This window comes from Ailuropoda melanoleuca, chromosome 13 (assembly GCF_002007445.2).
Source record: "Ailuropoda melanoleuca isolate Jingjing chromosome 13, ASM200744v2, whole genome shotgun sequence".
In the NCBI taxonomy this organism is placed as follows: domain Eukaryota; kingdom Metazoa; phylum Chordata; class Mammalia; order Carnivora; family Ursidae; genus Ailuropoda; species Ailuropoda melanoleuca.
The window spans coordinates 11,308,388-11,334,945 of NC_048230.1; the positions used below are offsets into that span (position 1 = coordinate 11,308,388).

At 44.6% G+C, this 26,558-nt stretch overlaps 1 protein-coding gene across 3 annotated transcripts; it reads left to right on the plus strand.

The window, feature by feature from the left end:
* Window positions 1–16,034: 16,034 nt before the first annotated feature.
* Window positions 16,035–26,558, plus strand: C13H17orf64 (chromosome 13 C17orf64 homolog). 3 transcript variants are annotated; one of them, XM_034641913.1, is made up of 6 exons: window positions 16,035–16,385; window positions 18,411–18,512; window positions 18,764–18,939; window positions 19,393–19,492; window positions 23,331–23,526; window positions 26,282–26,558. In XM_034641913.1, the coding sequence occupies exons 1-6, from the start codon at window positions 16,305–16,307 to the stop codon at window positions 26,365–26,367; spliced, it is 741 nt and encodes a 246-aa protein (XP_034497804.1). In that variant the 5' UTR covers window positions 16,035–16,304; the 3' UTR covers window positions 26,368–26,558. The 3 variants fall into 3 exon arrangements, with proteins under 3 accessions (XP_034497804.1, XP_034497805.1, XP_019659515.1); XM_019803956.2 differs by lacking the exon at window positions 16,035–16,385 and adding an exon at window positions 17,000–17,177; XM_034641914.1 differs by lacking the exons at window positions 23,331–23,526; window positions 26,282–26,558 and having other exon boundaries at window positions 19,393–20,072.

Here is a 26,558-nt window from a genome sequence, read left to right on the forward strand (position 1 = left end):
TTCAGAGCCAGCAAAAGGATTTTAGTTCCTAAAGCCAACAGATTATAATATGCCCTGCTAGAGAAAGAAGGCAATACTCCTGTTTCTCTACTCACCTTTCCTGGCAGACCAGATTAGCAGCGTGGCATTAGTCACTGTGCTGCCCTTTCCAGTTCACCGTGAGGCAGTTAATTTTAAGACCTCAGATTACTTGCATTACTAAAAGGCCATGAATAAGGGGGTTGGGAACACACTTCAAAGCCTTTAATTTCCAGATCATTAGTTTGGTATAGACAGAAGTCTCCAGACAAAACAACTCTGTCATCTTCAGCCTGCAGTTAGATAATTAATGGGAAGTGAATCTTAAGGGCTCAGCTGTAGGGGAAAAGACCCTCAAGAGGTCAACTGCAACATACCTGAGCATTATTACTGTCCCAGATAATCAATACCTAAAGGCAACCTTGATATACAAAAGACAGACCTGAGTGATAATATACCCATTTGATTTACAGTGGAGTTGGAAGCAAATTGTTTTAGCTCTTTGTACTACTTGCCCCACTTGAAAGGTGGGACTAGAGTTGAACTTAATCTATCACATGAAATAGTAAATTATTATGAAATACTGATGAAAGAATAGATTATAAACTTTATAATGAGAGAGCAGTACTAACATACAGGAACTTTTAAAATTTCCTCCTTGGTTTCAGGCCTGCATTCCCATAAGGCCATAAAAATTTTCATCCCATCACAGAGTTTACCATGGATTAAACACTTCTTGATGGGGCTCCTGGGTGGTTCAGTCATTAAGCATCTGCTTTCGGCTCAGGTCATGATCCCAGGGTCCTGGGATGGAGCCCCGCATCGGGCTCCCTGCTCCACTGGGAGCCTGCTTCTTCCTCTCCCACTCCCCCTGCTTGTGTTCCCTCTCTCACTGGCTCTCTCTCTCTCTCTGTCAAATAAATAAAATCTTTAAAAAAAATTTTTTTCTCAAAATTGTGACTTGAAATACCAAACTAAGAAATAGTATTTCTCCTTTGTCTGAATTAAATTAAGCATATTATTGAAGGCACTGAAGCAGATAGTTATGTCTGATGGGAATTCTAAATGTTAAACTGGGATTAAAACCTGCCTTTTGGTTTGTATTACACAGTATCAGGCAGTCAAATGTTAAACAACCTTCTATAATTTAAAATTGACACAGTACTTAAGTTTGGTGATGTAGAAAATCTGAAGTCTACTTGTCATGCTGAAAGGAATTCTATTAATCATTTAGTTTGTTCACTTTCATTATATTTCACTTAATCCAGTGAAGAGTCAGCCAGCCACCTGACTTTAAGCATTAGGTTGCACTTGGGGAACCATTGTTTTAACTATAATTACATGCCTGTGAAAGAGTTGTCCATATGAAGATTTAAAGCATGGGAGATTGGCATGTAATTTCTGCTTCCAGTTGAGCAATCTAAATGACAGTGTTATTCCGCTTGTACTCCCAGAGAAATAACATAGGAATAGGGCAGAGTCACTTCAGAACTTAACAAAGAGGCTTATGTCATAGGGAGGTCAATACAATAAAGAAGGTATGCAACAGCACCTAATTTATGTATAACTTGATTACCACAAAATGAGGCCCACAGTGTATGAAGCATGACTCTACAATAAGAGAATTGGGTGTTTTTCTGAATATTATGTACTTGTTTTGCCTTCTAATGACAAAATATGAGGATGTGGTCACTGTGTTATATTTTTAAAATATACGTATTTTAGAGTAAATGAAGATGAAACTTTAAACACTTTATTTTTAATGAAAATAATATATATTCTATGTAAAAATGTTTTTCCACCAGTAAAAAAAAGTGTATATAAAGTAAAAGTCACACAGTCTCATTCCATAGGGGTGTGTATCCTTTCAGTTTTCTTTAACTATACCCACTATACACCTTTTTCATAGTCTACATACTGATCTGCAATTTCTTTTTCACTCAATAGTATAGCTCAAACTGCTTTTCATGTCAGCTTATAGATCTACCTTATTCTTTTTAACATAATATGCCAATTTTGTGTACTTAATGTATAATCAATCACCTGTTGACGAACATTAGTTTCAAGGGTTTCAATATCACAAACATTGTTGCAATTAACATCCTAGTACATATATCCTCTTTACAAATGTGAGTATATCTGTAGACAGAATTTCCAGAAGTTGAATTGCAGAATCTAAGACTATGCGGCTTCTAAGTTTTAATAGTAGATGTTGCCAAATTGCTAGAAAGATTTGGATCGATTTACATTCTAATCAAGAGTACCTGAGAAAGCCAATTTCCTCTCACCTTGCTAACATTAATATCAATTTAAACTGATTCTTGTCATTACCCTTTACCTATCACAAATCCTAACAACACACAACTGAATCCCTGCTTTTCTAGACATGAAATTCATTTTAAACCTGGACAAAATATTTTAAGAATGACTGAAGAGATGTTATTCTCTCCTCTGCATTTAAAGGTGTTTCTCCTTTCTGTTTATCCTTCTTAAAAAGGTGCCTAAAATTAGCAAAATTTCAACACGGCCCATTCCCTAAGAGCTTCTGACTCACAATATACATAAGCTAAAACAAAGAATGGGAAAGAAGTAAAACATTCAAAGTGAGGGCCTTTAACTTAGACCTTCTTTAGAAGACGTCTTTTTCGGTCTTACCATAATCCATGCTTGGCAAACAATTTGCACTAGCCACTGAACCTATGAGCAAATGTTTACTCTTTTATAATACTCCAGATTGCCCTCCTCCACCCCAACTGCAATGAAGTGGTATTTATGTCTCTTTCAAATTAATAGTTTAAAAGGTTAGGGAATGGATATTATGGACAGTTTCACCAGTAGCTGTTGTTGTTGTTGTTGTTGACAGCTCCTGAAAAATCAAGCAGCTTCACTTTAGTCCTCATCTGATCTTATTCCTTCTAACGTGGCAACTGCATTTTACCCTTACGCCAGTCTTTTCCAGCAAAATAGAAACTACAAGTTTAAGAATAAGTACATTAATTGAATTCTAATCAGCGGTTAAAACATAGAATAATACAGAATCAGTTCTGAACAGATAAGATATGCCTTATTTCAGTTTCTAGATTCTAAATAGCTTTGTCAAGTCATCTGAAGTCCAGCTTATCATACTAATATGCTTTGATAGATATTTGAGAAATGCCAACTCTAGCTGTATACCTTAGACATTGATTTTTTTGTCTAGTAGATGAAGACTTTAAATTCAATCAGGCTTTATCCAGTTCTTAAATTCTATTATTTCATTATCTCTTGAAACGTACATTCTTTTGCCAGCTCAAATCTTTTTATTTTTAGGTCAGGCTGAGTTTTTTTCTCACTTGGCTATTTTTTTTTAAAGATTTTATTTATTTATTTGACAGAGATAGAGACAGCCAGTGAGAGAGGGAACACAAGCAGGGGGAGTGGGAGAGGAAGAAGCAGGCTCCTAGCAGAGGAGCCTGATGTGGGGCTAGATCCCATAACGCCAGGATCACGCCCTGAGCTGAAGGCAGACGCTCAACCGCTTTGCCACCCAGGCGCCCCCTACTCACTTGGCTATTAAATACAATGCTTCTATTCTGTTTTCCACCTTTTACTGAACTACCGATTTGCTATTTGTCTAATTGTCCTCCCTTTCTTCATTCCAGGCTTCCTTTCAATTGATAACTATTATTTTGATGGGAAAGGCTATGCATGCGTGGAGACAGGGATTATATGGGAAATCTCTGTACTTTCTGCTCAATTTTGCTGCGAACCTAAAACTGCTCTAAAAAATCAAGTGTGTTAATCAAAACTTCTGATACAGAGACATACCTGCCTGCACGTAGGTATTTAATAGCTAGTAATTGTGGTGTAATTCAAAAACTCTGACATTCACAGTGGGAGTGAGGATGGGGTAAATCATTAGTCTTCAAAAAAGTTAGTAGGTGAAGCTAGATATGCAGTATTTGAGTTGTGATCTAGATTTAGGTAAAACTTTTTGCTTGGTGGTCCTGATCCAACAAGTAAGATTTTTAAAAATCCCAATATTTTCTTCCAAAAGGATTTGAAAGCTATAAAATAGCATTTTGCCAAAAGTTTTTTGGCAATTATATTCATTTACTGGCATTCTGGGGGTGGGGGTGGAATCAAATCTGGGTTTATTTGAAAAAGGAAGGAAATTCATATAAAAACAGAGGAAGTTGAGCAGTTTCTCACTCATGTCTATCTAACATCTCACTGCCCCAACATTTGGTATGAATGTTGCAAATAGTTCATTTTTAAAATTTATTAAGCATTTTCTGTGTGCAAGGGACTGTGCTAAACCCTAGGGAATACAAAGATGAATTATTTTTAAAGGCTCTAGGAAATACTATGATCAAGACAAATATAGTATGTTATGGGAACTGAGAATAGGGAGAGTCCAAAATAAAGGAGTGGGGGAGGGAGGGAAGCCTTGGAGGATGGCAGTCTTGAAGGACCGAGTAAGAAATCTGCCATTCATTCACTCCTTCAACAAGTTCAAAGTGCCTGGTATGTAGCAGGCATCATCCTAGGTCCTGAAGATATGGAAGTGGAAAAAGAAAAATTCCTGGTCTTATGAAATTTATGTTTTAGTGGAAAAAGAAAGACAATGAAGTAAGTAAAATAATGGTAAGTCCATTGGTAACAACTTCTGTGGAGAAAAATTGCGGAGAAAGGAGACAGAAAGTGCTGAGATGAAGGTTGTCATTTAAAATAGAATAATCAGAGAGAAGCAAAAAGGTGATATTTAAGCCAAGATCTAAAGGAGATGATGGAGTAAATCTTGTGGATATCCTAGGCACCAAGGCAAGAGCCTCCTGGCCAGTATAGGATCAGCAAGGAGCAAGTATGACTGAACACTGAGGGAAGTGGTTGGAGGTTCATCCTCCCTGAAGACTTTGGCTGTTACTATTTAGAAAATTGCATGCCATCACAGGATTTTGCATAGAGACGAGATCTGTCATACACTTTAAATGGATCTCTTTGATGTGTTGAAAATGAACTGGAGTGAGAGAAGAAGAGATGAAAGGGTAAAGACAGAGGGGCACTTGGCTGGCTCAGCTGGGAGAGCATATGACTCTTATCTCCGGGTTGTGAATTTGAGCCCACATTGGGCATGGAGTTTACTTGAAAAAGAAAGAAAAAGGCAGAAAGGAAGGAAGCAAGAAAGAAAGGGTAAAGACAGGGAGACCAGTTGGAAGGCTCCGGCAGATATCCAGGCAGGGAAGGTTAAGGGGTGAGAGGCTGGGTCCAAGATAATATTTTAAAGGAAGAGCCGACAGGATTTATTGATAGACTGAATTGTGATGTGTCAGAGAAAAACCACTTCAGAGTTGGTGGCTGAAGGAATAAGTAGGCTAGAGTTAATATGCACTGAGATGTACAGTAGAAGACAATAGGAGGGACAGGTTTGAGGGACAAGTTCAGGAGCTCAGCTTTGAATCTGTTACTTTTGAAATGCCTATTAGACATCCAAGCAGAGATGTTGAATAGAGAGTTAAATATTTGTCTCTGAAGTGAGAAATGGTTCTGGCTGGAGGTATAAATTGAGGAGTCATTAGAGATTCATGATACTTAAAGTCATGAAACTGGATGAGATCTCCAAGGACATGATCCACTCCCAAGGTAACTGGGGCTTCCAACGTTAAAAGTTCAGAGATGGGGAACTAGCAAGAAGACTGAGAAAGGGAAGTCAGTGAGGTAGGAAAGCAAAGAAGGGGGGAAACAGAGGGGCATCTGGATGGCTGAGTCCATTGAGTGGCCAGCTCTTGATTTTGCCTGGGGTCATGATCTCAGGGTCCTGGGATCAAGCCCCAGTAGCCTCAGGGTCCTGGGGTGGGGCCTTGGCACTCAGCAGGGAGTCTGCTTGAGGATTCTTTCTCTCTCTACCCCCCCATGACCTCTCTTAATTAAATAAATAAATCTTAAAAAAGGAGTGGGGTGGGGGGGAGAGCATTCCAGGAAAAGGGGCAAATATGAATAAAGACACAAATGTATAAAGTAGAACTCAAAAGACAAGAAGCTCTGCCTCGTCAGAAATGCACTTTAAATGAACAAAAAATCTACCTACTAACACAACTGAAAAATCAGAATGCAATATTAACTAGCAACATAATAATTCTCACCTCTAACACTTGGTAAGAATTATAAGCATTTGAGGAATGCTTTCAGGTAGATTTTAAGAGCTTAGTTGCTTTTCATCAGATTTCTATTTTGCTGTGATCTCTATCAATGGACTTGTCTGAAGGTTCTGGGGACAATAGGCACCCTTAAAATTTGTTCTACAAGAATGAATTGGTCATAAGTATGATAATTAATGGTTGAAGACAGATTTCTACCTATGCATGAACTTCAGCCTGGATGTCACTCAAGAGAGATTGTTTAGGCCCACATATTTTTGTGTACATTAGTAAATAATACTGACATCCTAATTAACTCATGCCAAAGTCTGAGGGAGTAACTGATAGATACTAAGATTGTCCCCAGAAATTCCGTAGGGAAAGGGTTCAATTTCCCCCACTCAGAAAAACTCTCTTCATTAGTAGCTCAGACCATGTACTAGACTCATGGGCAACCTTACACAAAAACAGTGCTAAATTAACCCAAATCTTCCAGTTTCTATGGATATGCAACAAAAACAAAGGTAGGCAGACTTAAATTCTAGTTATAGGTCACTGTGTGCATTTATTAACTACACCCAATCTGGCATTATGCAAACATTAATATGAGGATTTTCTCCATCCTCAATACTCCATCCCTCATTGATCTCAAACTTTTTCATTCTTCTGAAGTACTAGAGCACGAAGTGGAATTACATGCCAGTACATATATATTCGTTTCTACATGTGAGCGTGCCCGTGCCATTGTATGGGATTATGATTCTATCATTGCTGCAGAAAAAATTACCCCCAAAACTTAGTGGCGTAAAACAATGACAATATTTATTTTGTTTATGAATCTGTGATTTGGGCAAGGTTCAGCAGAGATAGCTAACCTCTGCTCCATTTGGTCAGTGGCAACAGCTTGAAAGCTAGGGAGTGGAATCCTCTGAAGGCTCACTCACTCACATGCCTGACAGTTGGTGCCTGTTGTTGGCTGAGACCTTAGTTGGAACTGTGGGCTGAAACAACGTGCTTCCTCTTCCCTCACAACGCTTCAGCTAGTTTCCAAAGGTGAGCGGCGTGTAGGTATGCGTGTGGAGTGGAGGGAGGAATCCGCTTAAGGTGTATCACCTTTTATGACCTAGCCTTAGATGTAACACAATGTCACTTCTGCTGCATTCTAGTCATTGAAGGAGTCACAAAGTTCTGCCTGGGCTCAAGGGGAGGGGAAATAGGCTCCAGCAATATTTGCTGTGCCACAGCCTGCCTTCTGGTCACAACAATTACATTTCTCCTGTGTGCAATACATGTCCACCCCTTTCTCCAAAATGCACATTACGATATCAGGTTCAAGCCTGGACTGTCGGATCTCATCATTGAGATCAGGTCCAGGTGTGAATGAGGCTCCTTGGGTGTGTTTCCTCAAATATAGTCTCTCTCACCTCTTTTTTTTTTTAAGATTTTATTTTTAAATAATCTCTGCACCCAATGATGTAGGGCTCAAACTCACAACCCTGAGATCAAGAGTTGCACATTCCACCAGCTGAGTCAGCCAGGACGCTCAAATAGAATATCTCTTGACTTGAATTTCTATTCTTAGTAAATATACACTGGGGCTATTTAGGGGAAATGGACCATGATGTATGAAACTTACTTTTAAATGGTTCAGGAAAAAAGTTTTTATGCACACAAAACACACTTTTCTGGAATACATAAATTATATGTATGTGTGTGTGTGTGTGTACACGTGTGAAGAGACAGAGAATGGGAAAGAGGGAGAATGCTATAATAAAGCAAATTGATTAAAATGTTAACTAATGAATCTGGGTAAAGGGTATACAAGTATTCTGGGTTTTTGTTTTTTTTTACAACTTTTCTGTAAGCTTGAAACTATTTCCAAGTAAAAAGTTTTTTTTTAATGTGATGCACACGGCATAGGTCCTGAGCATTAATCTTTTAATATTTTTAATTCCAGGGAAAGGTCCTAACTTGATGTTTGTATTAACTTTTGGGGGTTGAGAGAAGACCCTTTAGACCCTTTAGTTCTCCCTTTGCCCAGATTTCTATGAGAAGGCACCACCACTTCCCATTTTACCCTATATTCCTCCACGTCTCATTTCCTTAAAGAGCTAGTCTGAGAAAGATCCTTTTTTTAGAGGGGGTTTTGGCTGTGCTGAAACACGGCTTTTCAATGGTCTTTGTGCTATGTATGTACCACACCAAAGGCATCTGTAAGTGTGGCTCGGCTTATTTAGAGAAATTGTAGAAGGATGCACGGCAGTTTCCCTGTAACAAAAGAGACTGGGATTAGCTCCCTTGAAGCACCATCATTGTGCTCCCAGAGCGCATACTCTAAAAATAGTGGCTGCCGAGAAACAATCTTCTCATGTTTCCAGTTTGAAAAGGACACTTAAATAGAAAGCTGGTCTTTTTAGCCACTGTCACAATCCCCAAACAGAGAATAATCACTAGTAGGAGTCCCAGGTTAGAATGCACAAGCCGGTCATTTAACAAATTTATTCATGGCCGTCATAGGCTTGTTGGCTGCCCAGGAGAAGTTCCCAGGTTGGCCATAATCTTAGTGCAGTCACCTCAGTTGTATCAATTTGCCTTTCTTATGCAAGTACTCAGGACAGAGTTCTGCACAGAGGTGCACTGAATCTCAATATATTACTGTTGCACAAATAAAGCATCCGTGGGTAATTATCCCAGAGTGCAGGCCTGGAAAGAGGTCAGGTTTGATCCTACTGAAACAACTTAACGGAGAATGCCTTTCCTGGACCAGGTTCCTAGACTGTGAAGGTATTTCTTTTTTGTAGGCTAGTAGATCTAGAAAAAAAAGGTGTTATTGTGTCTTTGCCGATGGGAATAAATGAAGATTCCTTGAAATGTACTCCGTAAGCTGACACAAATAAACCATATAATTATATTCTCTGAAACAGAAAAGCTCAAAACATAAGATATGTGGGTTTCCTGGGCCAGACGAAAAGCCATGTAATTCCGTGTTTTTTTTTTTAAATAAACTTTTTATTTGGAAATACTTTCAGAATTACAGAAAAGACTATATAGAAAGTTCCTTTGAACCAGGGATGCACTCTATGGTGACTAACATAATAAAAAATCATGAAAAAAAAAAAAAAGAAAGTTCCTTTGTACTCCTTACCCAATTTCCACCATTGTTAACATATTACCATGCTACTCTTGTCAAAGCTAAGAAGTTGACATTGGTATGTTAGTATCTAAATTCTAGGCTTGCTTTGGACATTACCAGTTTTTCCATTAAAGTACTTTTTTTAAAAAAAGATTTTATTTATTTATTTGACAGAGAGAGAGAGGAAACACAAGCAGGGGGAGTGGGAGAGGAAGAAGTAGGCTCCCAGCAGGGAGCCTGATGTGGGGCTCGATCCCAGGACTCTGGGATCATGCCCTGAGCCAAAGGCAGACACTTAACGACTGAGCCACCCAGGCACCCCTTAAAATAAAAATCTTAAAAAAAAAAATACCGCAGAGATGAAGTCCTCTTCTCATTAATGCATCATATCTGGGAGTATATGTTACCCACATGACATCACTGGTAACGTTAACTGTCATCAGTAGGTTAATGCAGTGTCTAGCAGGCTTCTCCACTGTAAAGCCACTACCATTCTGTTTTCCTACTCTGTTCTTTAGATATCTTAGATTTTGTTGGACATCAAAAAACATTTTGTAAGAGAGTAGGTAGGGTAACTTGACATTATAATGGCCTTAGGTTTTATGGATTTACCCAGAACATTCCTAATGCTAGCAGGAGTCCAAAAAAAAGGCAAAGAATATAGTCTTTGAGCTATAGGAATAAGCCAGTGTATTTTATTACTGTTCACTGATTGAGCAATGGAACATTACATAGCTATACAAATTCCAACATAAGTGAATGCAATCCATTGGCAGCTAAGATCTACCAGCTCTTTAAAATCTAGAGAAAATTGATTCAGCTCTGCAACCTATAAACCATGGAAGTCTAAAGTGCTTCTCCAGGTTTCTCCACAAACTCCCAGGAATTTATGTCATCATGGTGGTCCCTTCTGATCGCCCTTCTTGCCTCTGGCACATTTTTTTTGCTCTGTACCATAGCTTGTTGCTGCTTCTTATCTCTTGCTGGCAGCCTGGGCCCAAAATAGGATAATAGCCGAGCTTTTTTTTCTTCATCTCATTCTAAAACAGACACAAATCCAAAGCTGTCGAGTAGGGTAGACACAGAGGGTTTTGTTTTATTTTTAAGACTTTATTTATTTGTCAGAGAAAGAGAGAGAGAGAGCACAAGCAAGGGGAGTAGCAGGCAGAGGGAGAAGCAGGCTCCCCGCTGAGCAAGGAACCCAATGTGGGGCTTGATCCCAGGACCCTGGGATCATGACCTGAGCCAAAGGCAGATGCTTAACCAACTGAGCCACCCAGGCTTCCTGATGTGGAGGGTTCTAATGAAATGTTTCATCTCATACCTTACAGCAAATGAATACAACCCATATTCATCCATGGGTCACCCTTCCCCAGGCATGCCTTACTGGAAGTGTCGCACTCAGCCTACCCAGCCTCCACCTCATCCCACGGTGACCCAGCCTCACGTCATCTGCTTTGAGGGCTTCTATCTCTGTAATTCCCCTCTCTCTTCCTCTCCCTTCTGCCATCCTTTTCTAGATTTAAAAAAAAACAAAAAAACAAAAAAACAAAGGCCAAATTCTCATTTTCTCTCTTTTTTAAAAAAGATTTTATTTATTTATTTGACAGAGAGATAGACAGCCAGTGAGAGCGGGAACACAAGCAGGGGGAGTGGGAGAGGAAGAAGCAGGCTCCCAGCAGAGCGGGGAACCCGATATGGGGCTCAATCCCAGGACCCTGTGATCAGGCCCTGAGCTGAAGGCAGATGCTTAAGGACTGAGCCACCCAGGTGCCCCTCTCATTTTCTCTTTTAAAGCAGCTTAACTCTCTCTTTTTCGTGATAGGACTCCTGCCTTGACCTCAGATCTCACCTTGTGCCCCCAGCTAGTGAAGTTGTTTCCTTTCCTAAAAGTAATTCTGGTGTTCTCTGTTGAGATAATATGTTAAGATAATAAAATATTAAGATAAGAACATTTGTCTCGGGAACAGCCATCCATTCGTTCATATAGTCAATTCAACAAACATTTCTTGAGCCCCTACAGTAGAGATTTGGAGGATAGAAAGCTAATTTGAGCGGGATTCTGCCCTCGAGGAGTGCATGGTCTCCAGTGAGAGGCGAGAGCTAACCAACCCCGTCCTATGTGGCAGGCACACCGATGGGCCCTTTCACCTGAAAAATCTTTTTAAAAATTTTTAATGCTTAATTGACTTATAACATTGTATTAATTTAAGGTGTACAGCATAATGATTTGACACACATGTATATATATTGAAATGATCACCACAGTCAGTTTAGTCAACCTCTATCGACTCACACAACGAACTATCTTCAATCCTCAGAGAAACTCTGTGTGATAAGCTTTGTTATTTCCTTTTTGCCGTTGAGGAAATTATGGTTTGGGAAGAGTGGTGTGCTGGCAAATGCTTCACGAACAGTTTGGTGGGGAGACGAGGACCCTGATTTGTAGTGGTTTTTATTTCTGTCGTGTAAATACTCCCTCTATGGCCAACATCCAGGGACCGAGGTAGCATCACTGCACGTGCAGTTGGCAAGAAACGCTCGGCAGCGTTTCTCTAACACGTAGATAGCGTGTTTCTACGTCACCAACACAACAGACATAAATAACCGCGAGGGCAAAGGTACCTGTTAAGTGTAGAAAAATAACCAGGGAGGGCTGACCGTGGACTCTTACTTTGTCTTCAATATAATTTCTTTAATTGTAAGTTGATATTTAATTTTTACAGAATTACTTTCTTATTGTGGCGAGATAGACGTAACAGTAAATTTACCATTTTAACATTTTTAAGTGTACAAATGAGTGGCATTACGTATACTCACAATATTGTACCGCCATCACCGCTATTTCCAGAACTTTTGCATCATCCCAAACAGAAACTCTGTAATTATCCTTCCTTCCTCCCAGATGCTGGTAACTTCTACTTCTATCTCTATGAATTTTCCTGTTCCAGATATTTACTAGAAGTGGAGTCATATAATATTTGTTCTTTGCTATCTGGCTGATTTCATTCAGCGTAATGTTTGCAAGGATCATCCCCATATTGCAGCATGTATAAAAATTTCATTCCTTTCTATGGTTGAATAAAATTCTATTGTATGGATAGACCACATTTTGTTTATCCACTCGTCTGTTGATGGACATTTGCGTTGTTTCCACCTTTTGGCTGTTATGAATAAAGCTGCTGTGAATACTAGTGTACAAGTATGTATTTGAGTCCCTGCCTTTAATATCATTTAGTAATGTCTGTGTTTAACAAACAGCTGGCAAAATTCCTAAAAATTTAATAATCTGCTCTCATGAGCCTGTTAGAGCCAGCTCTGGCACAACACTGGAGAGTCCAAAATTTACCCAGTTCGATCTAAACAAGGGCCAATTTGGGATTCACCTTGCCACACAGCATCTTCCAAATGTGCCTGATGATAAGTGCCTGAGATCTATCAAACTACTGATTCCCAGGCCCTCCTGGGAAATTCTGGTTCTGAAAGTCTGAGGTGAGGTGATTTTTCTCATTGGAATTTTTCTCCGTCTGGAAAACCTGATTTTAGCCCTCCAGTACCACCCAATCTCGGCCAAAGGCAGGGGGTGCCCTGAAGGAGAGACGGTGAGAGGTCAACTTGCAGGACTTGTAGCAAATGTAGGGGTGGCATTTTTTTCTCTCCAAAATCCTTCGCAGCTCCAATATTTGTTGACCATACAATTTCCTCCTGCACATCTCCCTGCCTCCCATCTTAGGAAAGAACACTTTCCAGAGAGAGGCAAGTGGAAATCATTAGGCCCAGAAATTTAACACCATCTCAGAAGCTTGCATATCATTAAATTGTTTAGAAGCATGCTCTGAAGTTATAAGTTTGCCATTCTGTGGTGCTATTTTGATATCCTGACAAGATATTTTTAGAGCACATAAAGCCCAAATTAAAACATTGCTACAAAAAAAAAACAAACCCAAAGTGAAATTAAACCAGGGCTCCAGAAATGGAAAACTACAGTAAATAGCAGATAGGAGTGAAGAAAAAAGTACCAAATATTTTTGAGAGGAGAGGAGATGAACAGACGCTCGTGATCAGCGTGCAGACACGTGCCTGTGTCCTGCCAGGGTGAGAGGGAAAGGTGTCATGCCCGTAGGCTCCATCCGGACAGGCTCTCACCCTCGATTCGTGCAGGGGGAGCTGCCTTCCTGCTGGCGAGGGATGGGCGCAGGCGGCTGGCAGGGGGTGTGGTACGTCAGCCTTACTGGACATGGTCAAGGATCTCACTGGCCTTCTCCTTAGTCACTGGTTTCTTGGGTCAGGTCTGGAATACGGTTAGTTAGACTGGAAACCCCCTTGCCTCCTTCCTTTATCATGTTTCTCTCCAGGTTAACTATGTTTTTGGCATTTCTCACGTGACCTCCATTTGCAGGCTTCCATGAGCTCAGATTTAAAGATCCATCTGAAAAACCACTGCTGAGAAGAAGGTCTACACCCTTAGGTTAGACCTTTTAGATCATTGGTTCTTAACTTCTTTAGGGCTACAGACCTGGCTACCTGATGAAGGCAATGAGCCCTTAACTTGCTAGTTAAGAATTTCAAAGGGTTTGTTGACTCCCTCAGGCCTATCAGAGGACCCCATGTCAAGAGACTCTGCCTTAGGTAGTGATAGAGTCCCTCATGGCCTTGGATTAGGGATGCCTCGGCCCTCAACTGGAAACTGTCACATTTCCTCTAGACCCAGCACTCCAGCTATGGTGGGAATTTTAATGGCCCTCCTTTTCTTGAAGACTTGATACAATTCTAATTGGATAATTGGATAATTCAGAACAAGATCAGGAGGTTTCTTTTGGGAATGCTAAGATACCCTTGGGTTTCTTATTTAAAAAAAGGATAGAGAGAGAATTCTTTAGGGGAATAAGAAGTCTCTGAGTCACTGTTTCACCCAGAGAGAGAGATGGAAAGATCTTCAAGTCTATGAGAGGAAGTGTAGACAGTAGATGCCAAGAGTCATTTTCCCTGTCCCCTGAATTTAGGGCATACAACAAGATTTTTGTCACGAGAGGGTAGGGGTGAGACATGATGATTATGAAACCAGCCCATACCGTCAAGGCTATTCCAACCTGCAGAGAGTGGAGGGTGAACAAAGTAACACCCTCACCTTCACCTTCCCCACCCCACCTGCCTGAAGTATGTGGCACATGGAGATTTTAAAATTAAATATTAGAGGAATGACTCAGTTCAATGAGCTGACTTGCCCTATAGTGTCATTTTGTGCTAACCAATTGGATTTTGAAGAATGTCTCCCAAAGGCAATGGATTTTTGTTTTAACGTTGAGTGTTGAGTCATATTCCTAGCTGCCGGTAGGCTCGATTGTCTCTTCAGGCTACTCCCTATGGTTGATAATAAAAACCATTATGGGAACAGGGCAGGTATCCAGAGTCTAGGACTTGTTGGGAGGCTCTGAGAGGGAAAAAGAGAAGTGGAGTGGGATGAAGGAGCAGGCAGGGAAAGATAAACTTTAAGGTTCTGACTTCCTTCCCCCTTCTGAATTGTAAATATTTGGGGCAGAGGGAGGAATAGATATTATATCTATATCTATATTCAATCCCTTGTTTCTTTTTCCTGCTGTTTTCTTCCAGTCTTGGTCCATATTCATGTCAACTTATCTGAGTTATAATGTAATACTCTTTTGTGCTGTGTTTTTAGACTTAGCATTATATAACATTTTTAAATTTATTTTTATTTTTTTAAAAGATTTTATTTATTTATTTGACAGAGATAGAGACAGCCAGTGAGAGAAGGAACACAAGCAGGGGGAATGGGAGAGGAAGAAGCAGGCTCCCAGTGGAGAAGCCTGATGTGGGGCTAGATCCCAGAACGCCGGGACCCCGCCCTGAGCTGAAGGCAGACGCTTAAGGACTGAGCCACCCAGGCGCCCCAGCATTATATAATATTTTTAATGATGCTATTTATTCCTTATCAGTAACTTTTAAAAAAGAGACTCAGCTCTCCTTTTTTTCTAACTGTAAATGTAAAGCATATTATTTTTAGAAATGCAGACAATATGCTAAAAAAAGTGAAAAATCACCCTTTATATTTTGAAGTGTATCCTTCAAGACTTAAATACATACTTTCAAAAATGGAATCATACCAGATATGCTGTTTTAGTTCTTGTTTTCCATGTTATTAAATATAAAGTAATAATTTTTAAAATTTTTAATTGACATTATGTAGGTGTAATGTTTTAATAATTAGTATTTCAGTGAAGTATTTTTAAAATTAATTTTATTTACTATTTAATAGAGTAATATTTTAAAGTATTGGAGTTCCACAGTTTATTTACCCTTTCCTACTGATGACACTTCAATTGTTTCCAAATTGTCACTACTGTAACAGTCCTTATGCACCATCACCTTTCCTTAGGACCAGCTCCTAGAAGTAGAATTTGTGGGCCAAAGGGAATGTACATTTAGCATTCTGCATTGTTCCCAGAAGTGTATAAGAGAGCCGCTTTTCCCTTATTCTTGCCAATACAATTTCCTTCTTAATAGTCGCAAAATAGTCCTGGATTAATGCTCAGACACAACAGGCTTTCCAGTTTGGAGAAGAGCCACGTTCCCCTAGACACGTCCCGAGCCACAGGGTCCCTGTCATGTGCAGGTACCGCCGCCAGATGGCGAGAGGGAAGCCTGGGAGGACTTCACGGGGCGTGGTGGGGATCCCAGCCCGACTCCTGGCCACTGCGGTCGGGGGGACCTGGTGCTGGCGAAGGCAGGGGGAGGAAGTGGGAAGTACGGACTGGGGGGTTGGGGGGGCCGGGACTCCGGGCCTAGAGGACACGAGGGCAAGGGCCAGGACGTGGAGCCCAGCGTCCCCGGGAAGAAGATACGGGGTGTGTAAGCGGAGGCCGCAACGGTCCCATCAGCGCCGAACCCCGCCGCGCGCGGATGGAGGTGGCCAGCGCGCGCTGGGGCCGCGTTGCGGCGAGGCCGCGGCTGGAACTCCGCGCCTCCGAGAGCCTCCGGGCTGAACGGGCCAGGGAGACGCCGGGACTCCCGCGGCAGCAATGCCTCTCGCGGCCTCGGATCCCCGGAGGGCGGCGTCTGTGACCGAGAGCCCCGCGCCCCCTGGTGGCCGCGGACCTAAGGCAAGTCACCGGACCTCTAGGCCTCTCGGCTCCTCTTCTGTGAAATGGGGTCACTGCGGGTACCCGCCTCGGAGGACTCTTGCGAGGCTCAGTTGAGATACTACATGGTAGCTTGTATTTTTTGCACCCTCCCTGGAAACACTACCACCACTCAACCAACGCCCCACCAACGCCCAACCAACGCAGTTAGCTTACTAACTTCCGGGAGGCTACAGAGGAATAAAGATCCGTCTCAGTAGAGGCTTACTGTATTCCATTCCCTCCGGCACCCTCTAGACCTTTGTCCCCAAACCAGAAAGAAACGTTATAAACCATGGCCCTCATCTCGGGGAGCCCACCGTGTAACGGAGGAGTCATCAATGATACACACGCAGGAAAATCACTTCATAGGCCTTACCAGGGGTCACAATCACCGGCATCTGACCATTCTCCTGGGAGAAGGGGTGCCAGTCCCCCTGGCCAGTGCGGAGCTCTGACAAAGCCCTGGGTCTACCTGACACATCTTGCTCGCTTCCGGAGTGCGGTTCCCAGTTGAAGGAGGGGGCTGGTGGCCACCCCCAAGAACAAGCGCATGGGAGGGGGAGGGGAGCTAGGCTCTGTGTTGGCGGTTGCCTTGGTTTTGCTCCGAGTTCTGGAGCCAACCTGCGCACTCCCCGAGACACTCAGGTCACAGAAGCAGTAGGTCATAGCAGAGGGGACACAAGGAGGGCCACTCTGGAGGCCGCCAGTGCACCTGTTGAGATGGAGGCCTCAGATGGGCAAGGGGCTGAAGGGGACAAGCTACTAAAGAAGGTGAAATGGGGCTAGGGAGGTGAGGGAGGGAAGAAGGGGGGTCCTTGAGGGGCTAAGCAGAGAACATGAAATTCAGGGAAGAGAAGAGGAAGGAATAATGGTGACGTATATGAGCTGGCAGGAGACCAAAAGAACAAGAGAAGGTGAATTCATTCAAACAGATGGATAAGGACATATATTCCTGGCAAGATGATTGTTGGTTATGGAGACACAAGTGCCCGTGTGTGTGTGTGTGTGTGTGTGTGCACTTGCGTTATGGTCTGCGTGCTTCCTTGTGTGGTGTGAGTGGTGTGTTCGTGGAGTCGATCCGCCGAAGTCCCCTTGCTCCTGGGCCTGGAGGGGCCTAAGTTCCATGCTGTCTCCGTTTACCTTCCTCCCTTTCCCTGGTCTCCGCCTTCGGAGTGGTCTGGGCCTGGAGCTTGCTCCTTCCCCTTGAACCTGGTCTCCGCCTTCGGAGTGGTCTGGGCCTGGAGCTTGCTCCTTCCCCTTGAACACAGGCAGGGTTAATGCTCACTTGCATTGAGGCTTTTGCAAAGTCAGGTGCAAGTTCCACCGTGTCACAAGTTCCACCGTGTCACAAGTTCCACCGTGTCACAAGTTCCACCGTGTCACTCTGATGCTGTGCTCTGACTTCAAGTATTCTTTCACAGTCACTTTGTCATCATTAATTTTCAGCTTTTTTGGCCCCGTGTTTGCTGTCAGAAAGCTGCTGCTCATTACCATCACTGTCACACGCTTTTCTAAGTGCCCACTCTCGTGGCTTGATGCTGCCGGTGAGCGGCGGGCCTGGGACTTAGGCGCTCAATACACGTTTGCCAAATGAATGAGTAAATGACTCCCTGCTCGTTCCAGGAGCAGGAGTTCCTTAAATCTCTTGGTGCCTCCAAGCGTTCTCGTCTGTAACCAGGGATAATGATATCTCACCTCACAGAATTTGTAGGAGAATAAAATGAGTTCATGTTTATCAAGTGCTTTGCAAAATTAGCCACAATACTGTGCTATAATAATTATAACAGAAATGGGTAGGGCATTCTAGGCTTTCTAAGCAGCGATCTTCGGGGATGGGTTTCTTTGCTAAGAGCTTACTTGCCTCAGGGCTGGGCCAAGGGAGAGGTCCCCGGGAAAATGGAGAAGGGCTTTGGCTGGAATTTGGAACTGGTTGCCTCGCACTGCCCCCCTCAGGAGCACTCGCCTAAGCCCCCCAGCTGACTGCTGCCCTCTGACTCCTCCCAGGTGACAGATGTACCCTGCTTAGAGAAGAGCTCTGGCACCACCCCCCCTGCAGATTCTCTCATACGCCACGCCAAGGGCCTGGGCCAGGACACCTTCAAAATTGTGAGTAAGGGACCCTGTCCCTCCTACAGGCCAGGAGACCTGGGTCAGAAATTGGCAGGCCTCAGACCCAGAGCTTACTGTCCCACTTGTCATGCTCTTGGGAAGGAAGTGGGGTAAGACCTTGATGAGAACCTCCTTAACGCTCCTTAACGCCCACTTAATGCTTCCTGGGGCTGCTGGTTACTTGGGGCTACCCATTTCTACCTCTTCTTTTCTCCTCTGACCCCTCACTTCACCTGTTGCCTCCTCAGTGTAAAGAATATCTAAGGCCACTGAAGAAGTTCCTGCGAAGATTGCACCTGCCCAGGGACCTTCCCCAGAAGAAGCAGCTCAAGTACATGAAGCAGAGCCTGGTGGTCCTAGGGGACCACATCAACTCCTTTCTGCGGCTCTACTGCCAAACCTGGGAAGTCAAGCACTGGAAGAAGTAGGGCAGCCTCCTTGCCCTTCCCACTATACCCACTCCTGGGCCCCCCTCATTCAAGGACACACCTCAGTCAGGATCCCTGAGTCCTTCATCTTTATGTGAAAGAGTGAGGCTCCTGGAGGGAGCATGGTGAAGAAGGGGTGGAGAGAACAGGGTCCTCTAGGTATTCAGGGCAGCACTGGTTCAGGGCAGCTTGCACACAGGGGACAAAGGACTCTCCCAAGTCTGTGGAGAACGACCTCTGATTGAACAACTGCTGTGTGGTGTGGGTGTCCATCACCGGGAGGGGTGTGTGTGCAAGGTTTAGCAGATCTCCACCTCTCCACATCCCCGCCCAGACCAAGGAGGCCGCATGTGGCCCATTTCGCCCTGGGTAGGTGCTGGACACACGACAGATGCCGAAGGGAGAGGGGCTGCGCTTGGCCTCCCTCAGCCTTGCTCTCTCCCCCACAGGATGCTCTGGCGGTTCGTTTCTCTCTTCTCAGAGCTGGAGGCCAGACAGCTCCGCCGGCTCTACAAGGACACCAAGAGCCACCAGGCGGCCACATTCCTGGTGAGGCGCTTGGGAAGGCTCCTCCCGGGCCCAGCTGAGGGTTGGCTGCTGTGTTCTTGGATTGTGGGGGGTGGCCTGGGGCTGAGGGGCCCTCTGATACCGCCAGCATCCCTCGACTTTTTTGCACACTCACTGCCTCAGGAAGGCCCCGCTACCCCCTCCCTTTATCCCGACCAGGGGCGAAGTGGGCTGAAGAGGGCAGAGGCTCGGCTTCAAGTGCTCGGTACTTCCTCACACTCCACACCCATACCCCGGTGTTGACAGTGCAGGGACATTCCTGGGAAGCTGTGGGTGGGGGTGTGGAGGCCGGGCAGAGAGGCACAGGCAGCCTGGGGAGGGCCCCAAGGGCTGTCCACAGAGCCTGGCCTGGCTGTGTTCAAAAACAGTGACTCTCCGACCTTGTGGACTCAAGTCATGCTCCCCCTCTTAAAAAGCTATGGAGAAGCCCCCAGAGCATTCGTTTATGTAGGTCATGGCTATTGAGATTTGCCCTATTAGAAATTAAAACTACAGAAACAATTCAAAATATGTACTCACTATTCCATTTAAAAATAAAAACAAGGAGCCTGTTACATTTTAACATAAACAATTTTTACAAGAAAAATCTATATTTTCCAAAAAAAAAAAAAAAAGTTGGTGAGAAGAGTAGCATTGTTTGACATTTTCGCAAATCTCTGTAGTGTCTGGCTTTAATAGAAAACAGCTGCTTCTGCAGCCCCTTCTGCTATGTGATTTGGTTGAAGTACACGAAGAAAACCCAGCCCGGGTGCCTCAGTCGGGTAGGCGCCTACCTTGGGCTCAAGTCACGATGCCACAGTCCTGGGATCAAGTCCTGCATCAGGCTCCTTGCTCAGCAGGAAGCCTGCTTCTCCCTCTGCTTGTGCTCTCTCTCTTTCTGACAAATAAATAAAATCTTTAAAGAAAAGAAAAAGAAAACCTAGCCTGTGCAGATTATGGTTAGAGAAAAAAGGAGTATTTTACTAGCATTTTCAGATAGTCGTGGATATTCTTCTTGGATACCGCACCGAAGTCCTGCAAGTGGCAGCTGGTTAGTAACGATGTGCAATCTGAAACCATATCAATGAATGTTTTAAAATATAGATATATTCTTAGTTTTCGGTTCACAGAAAATTTGGGTAGAAAGCACAGAGATTTCCCATATACTGACCCCTCCTGTTTCCCTTGTTATTAGCATCTTGCATTAGAGAGGCACATTTATTACCATCAGTGAGCCAGGACTGACACATTGTTTATGACACATTATTAACTAAATAATGTCCATATTTTACATCAGGGCCCACTCTGTGTTGTACGTTCTATAGGTTTTTTTTTTTTTTTTTAAGATTTATTTGAGAGAGAGAGAGAGACAGTGAGAGAGAGCATGAGTGGGGAGGAGAGGGAGAAGCTCTCCACCAAGCAGGGAGCCCTACGTGAAGCTCGATCCCAAGACCCTGGGTTCATGACCTGAGCAGACCGACTGAGCCGCCCAGGCACCCCCTTTAGGTTTTGACAAATGCATACTGACATGTATCGACCGTTACGGTATCCTATTCCTACAGAATAGTTTCGCTGCCATAAAACCCCTGTGCCCCACGAATTCATCCCTCTATCCTTTCTCTCCAAACTCCTGGGAACCACTGATGTTTTTACTGTCTCAATGGTTTTGCCTTTTCCAGAATGTCATACGGCTAGAATCATACAGTATGTAGCTTTCTAAGATTTGCATCAATGACCTTTTCACGCTGGGTTACATTACAATCCGTTGTTCCTCGTGCACTTTGAGTAGACCCCACTTTTCAGGGGGTCAGCAAGGTCAAAATATTTCGGGGGACCCCTGGGGTTCACAGAGCACACTTTGAGAATCACTAGTTGAAAACAAGAATCATAGGTAACAGTTTCTTTGTGCCAGGCCCTTTACGTTCCCTCCTATAATCTTCAAAAGTAACCCTTCATGGTAATTACAATTAGTGTCCACAGTGTGTAAATGATGCCAAACGCAGAGAGGTGAAGAGGTGAAGCAACGTGGCCAGAGCACATAGCAAGTGGGGGGAGGAGCCGGGTTCCAGCGTAATCTGGCTCAGAGGAAAGCCCTGCTCTAACTACGGCACCCCACTCTATGCAGCTTTAACCAAAGCACTTCCCCCTTGGGGTCTCTGTTTCTTCCTCGGAACATGAATGGGTGGATCGTTTCAGTGAATCCTCCTCTTGTCATTTTAGTGATTCCTGGATTTCACAGGCCAGGAAAATTTCAAAAGATATTTTTAGGCTCTCAATTTTAATTTTGCCAAGGACCTAAAAACAAATACCATTGTTTTATTACAAACAAATGCATAAGACACTATAACTCTAGGCCAACAGACACACGAAAAGATGCTCAACATCTCCCATCATCAGGGAAATACGAATCAAAACCGCAATGAGATCCCACCTCACACCTGTCAGAATGGCTAAAACTAACACAAGTGTTGGCGAGGATGTGGAGAAAAGGGAACCGTCATGTACAGTTGGTGGGAATGCAAACTGGTGCAGCCACTGCGGAAACCAGTATGGAGGTTCCTCAAAAAGTTAAACACAGAACTACCTTATGACCCAGCAATTGCATGACTAGGTATTTACCCAAAGGAAACAAAAACACTGATTTGGGGGCGCCTGGGTGGCACAGCGGGTTAAGCGTCTGCCTTCGGCTCAGGGCGTGATCCCGGCGTTATGGGATCGAGCCCCACATCAGGCTCCTCAGCTATGAGCCTGCTTCTTCCTCTCCCACTCCCCCTGCTTGTGTTCCCTCTCTCGCTGGCTGTCTCTATCTCTGTCTAATAAATTAAAAAAAAAAAAATCTTTAAAAAAAAAAAAAAACACTGATTTGAAGGGGCATGCGCACCCGGATGTTTATAGCAGCAGCATCAACAACAGCCAAATTATGGAAAGACCCCAAATGTCCATTGACTGATGAAAGGATAAAGATGATGTGAGATATTTATCAGCCATCAAAAAGAATGAAATCTTGCCATTTTCAATGACGTGGATGGAGCTAGAGTGTATTATGCTAAATGAAAAGAGCAACCAAATACCATATGATTTCACTCGTGTGGAATTTAAGAAACAAAACAGATGAACCTAGGGGAAAGGGGAAAAAAAGAGAGGGAAGCAAACCTAAGAGACTCTTAACTATGGAGAACTCTTTTTTTTTTTTTAACTTTTTTTTTTTAAAGATTTNTATTCAACAGAGATAGAGACAGCCAGCGAGAGAGGGAACACAAGCAGGGGGAGTGGGAGAGGAAGAAGCAGGCTCATAGCAGAGGAGCCTGATGTGGGGCTCGATCATAACGCCAGGATCACGCCCTGAGCCGAAGGCAGACGCTTAACCGCTGTGCCACCCAGGCGCCCCTAACTGTGGAGAACTCTTAATATAGAGCTGTGGAGAACTCTAGCAACTGAGGCTGGCTGGAGGGGAGGGGGAGGGGAGGAGCTAGTTGGGTGATGGGCATTAAGGAGAGCACTTGTGAGGAGCACCGGGTGATGTATGGAAGTGTTGAATCACTGAATTCGCCTGAAACCAATATTACACGATGTTAAGTAGAATTTAAATAAGATATATATAACTCTAAAAGGAGCTGGAGGATATATATCAAAGTAAAGAACCAAGAGGAGACCGTTCACAGCCTGGCCCCAGTGTCCCCACGGTCCTTTCTCTCCCCGTCTGTGACCCGTTCCTCCTGCTGGGTGAGGGGGTGAGGTGCCCAGACCACAGTAATTTCCTCACAAGGGCAGGGCTGGGGCTCTATGCGAACGTGGGGCGCTCTCTTCTCCACACTCTCCTCAACATTACGGCCCATTGCAGGCGGACTTCTGCCCCTCGGACGCCCCGGAGAGCTCCTCGCTGGCCCACTGGGAGGACAGTCTGCTCAAGCTCTGCAGCGCCTGGGGGCTACACGGCAACCTCAGCCGCCTGAAGCAGAGGCTGTCCAAGGTGCAGGCCCCGGGCGGAGAGGCCTCCCGGCTGGGGGAGCCAACAGCCCCGCACCGGGCCCGGAAAGGTAATGCCCTCAGGTGTGGGGGCGTGCCCGGGGAGGGGCCACGGCAGCCCCCAGACAGGTTCCCCTCCCCATCTTCCCTTTAACCCGGCGCGTCTCTTTCTGTCCCTGTTTCTTTCCCCTGATGCACTTCCTTTTCTCTTTTTTTCCCCCTCCCTGAGGGTATGCTTATCATAGAAAGTTTGAAATGTATAATAAGTGTAAAACAGGAGAGAGGAAAACCACCCATCCCCCAAGGCCATGCCTGTTAAGAGTTTGGCTTGTCTCCTTCAGCGTTCTGCATGATTTCCCTCCGGAGTTCTCACGATACATATAGTTTTGGATCCTGCACTTTTCTGTGAACGGTTTAAACGAAGCCACTTTCCCATAGGACTAGAAGCAGAGACCGTCGCCAGCAGTCAGGAGTGGGGACTCCCTGGAAGTGTCCAAGCAGTGGCAGGATGCCTGCTCCGGGTGCTGGGTGGGGTACAGTCTCAGGGAGTGGCTCGTTCCCACAGTGGGGTCAAAGTCGAGTCAGATGGCCTGGGAATGACCTTCACAGCAGCCTTGGTCTCTGCAGTGACTGCACTGCTTGGCCCTCTGGACAGAGGCGGTGAGGGGACAGAGACTCTTCAGTGAGGGGTCCCAGCCAAGGTTGGGACCTATGAAGGCCCCTCCTGTGCACGGAGGTACAAAGAGATATCGGAGCCACTTACCTCTCACTCTTCTGGATCCGGCTCCTGGGACCACAGTTAGCTCTTCTTGCTTCGCTACTGGGAGAGAAAGTGAAGGCGAACAGGGTGGCCTTGGATTTCAAAGTGTGGTCCTAAATTGGCCCCAGGTGTTCCTCTGAGGGTCAGGCTGGCTGGGACTGAGGCAGGCCCACAGCACTCAGGGCCTCGTCCACCAGTCACAGCTGTCCCGAGTTCCAGAGCAGGAGTGAAAACGGGGCAGGGGCAGTGGGCATGAGTCAGGCAGTTCCTGAGGCCCAGGGCTTTCTGTGGGCCCGTGGCCCTGATGACTATAGTTTAAATTGAGGAAGCAAATATACAATGGGATGAAGGCCAGTCCATCAGGAAGATGATGTAGGCCATGCAGTTCACGATTCAGGAAAGGAAAGTGGAGCTCTGGGCTTTGGGGCCAGCCTCTCCCCAGACCAGGTGCTTGGTTTCTCTCCATTTCACCTAACCCTACCCCCTGCAGTGGCCTCAGGAGATGCCTGTTATCATCCCCCTTTTACGAATGAGCCATCCGAGGCCATAGGGCAAAGGGTAGGACAGGCTGCCTGGAGGAGGGCAACTCTGGGACAGACTTTAAAGAAAGGGAGGGGCGCCTGGGTGGCACAGCGGTTAAGCGTCTGCCTTCGGCTCAGGGCGTGATCCCGGCGTTGTGGGATCGAGCCCCACATCAGGCTCCTCTGCTATGAGCCTGCTTCTTCCTCTCCCTCTCCCCCTGCTTGTGTTCCCTTTCTCGCTGGCTGTCTCTATCTCTGTCGAATAAATAAAATCTTTAAAAAAAATAAAAAATAAAAAATAAAGAAAGGGAAAAGGAGAAGGAGGGGAAGAGGGGCAAGGGAGGGAAAGAGGGAGGAGAGGTGTGTGCAGAGGTGAGGGGCGATGAGCAGACAGTCTGGGCCTGGAGGTGAATGGAAGGGCACGTTGGGGAAGTGCAGGATAGGGGGGTAATAGGAAAAAGCCTTGGATGGTGGGTTAAGAACGTTGGTCTTCATGTAATTCTTAAAATAACGTTTTATTCCTACAAACATAAGCATAGCATAGAAAATAAGGTAATGCCAATAAGCAAAAATAGGAAAATGTAAACATACATTGTCCTCACTATTGCTGGCGCTTTCCAAATGTTTTTTATAGATATAAACACATGTATTTTAGCCAAATGAGACCTCGCTGCATATAGGATTTTGATTGGAACCTGCTTTTTTCAATTAACTAGATCAGCATTCCATTTCAGTGCTTTCATTTCATCTAATTGTTGGATTAAATGCTCTTTATTCAAATTTTCCCAGTAGACAAAGACCTTTTTTGCACTGATTTCCCACTCATGCATTGCACCTGGTTATGTTTCTTCCATCTCTTTGAACTTGACAAAGTCCCCTTTGCACACCCTGACCATTGTTCTGCAGAATGTTCCACTTTTGAAGCTTGTTGCTTCCTTTTGTCATTTTTTAAGGTTGTTCCTCTGTGCGTAAACAGGACTTTCGATCCAAAGTCCTGAAGAAGTCCTGTTAAACATTTGTTTGCCTGTTCCTCACATTGGCTTACATGACAAAACACATGCTGTCTGGTGGACCCACCATGAACGGGCTTTGGTCAATCACTGAGTCCATCTGTGATACTAAATGTAACGTGCGTGGTTTCTTTGGCACCATGTTCATAAGTCCGTTTCCAAGTAGAAAGAAGGCAGCGGGGGTTTGAAACGGTCTGGCAGCCAAGTCCTGGGAACCGGGGCATGGAATCTGAGATGGGTGTGGGGAGGACTCAGGGTCAAGAAATGTGGTCTAGTCCTGACTCTGCCCCTCACCTGCCTGGGGCTTTGGGCAAGGTGAGCTCTGAGCTTGGGTGAGCTCCCTCATCTGTAAATCGGGGTGATACTGTCTTCCTCCGCCACCAGGTTTCTGTGAGAAAAGAGGAAGGGACAGAGGTTGCAAGACAAGATTTTGTCGTTCTTCCCTTCAGTCCCCACCACCCTCCCCTACATGTCACAGGCTGAGATTCTCTTACTGTTTGTGATGTTATCAGGAGGTGTCACCTTCCCTTTTCAGGTTCTCTAAGGAAACTTCCTCACAAAACAAAACTCAAGAGAAAGAGGATTAAGGAAGCCCCAGAGACTCCAGAGACCTGCCCCTAAGAACAGCCAGCTGGGATGGGGGGCCAGCTTGTCCTGGCTCCCAGAGCACTTGTCTCCAACAGCTCTGCACCCAGGGGGCTGGGGGCCAATTAGGGGAAAGAAGAAAACTGTCTTTGTCAAAAGGATGCTCAGGTCTTAGTTACGTATCAATGGGGTGGGGAAATAAACATCCTTAAGACAGTTCTACCTTA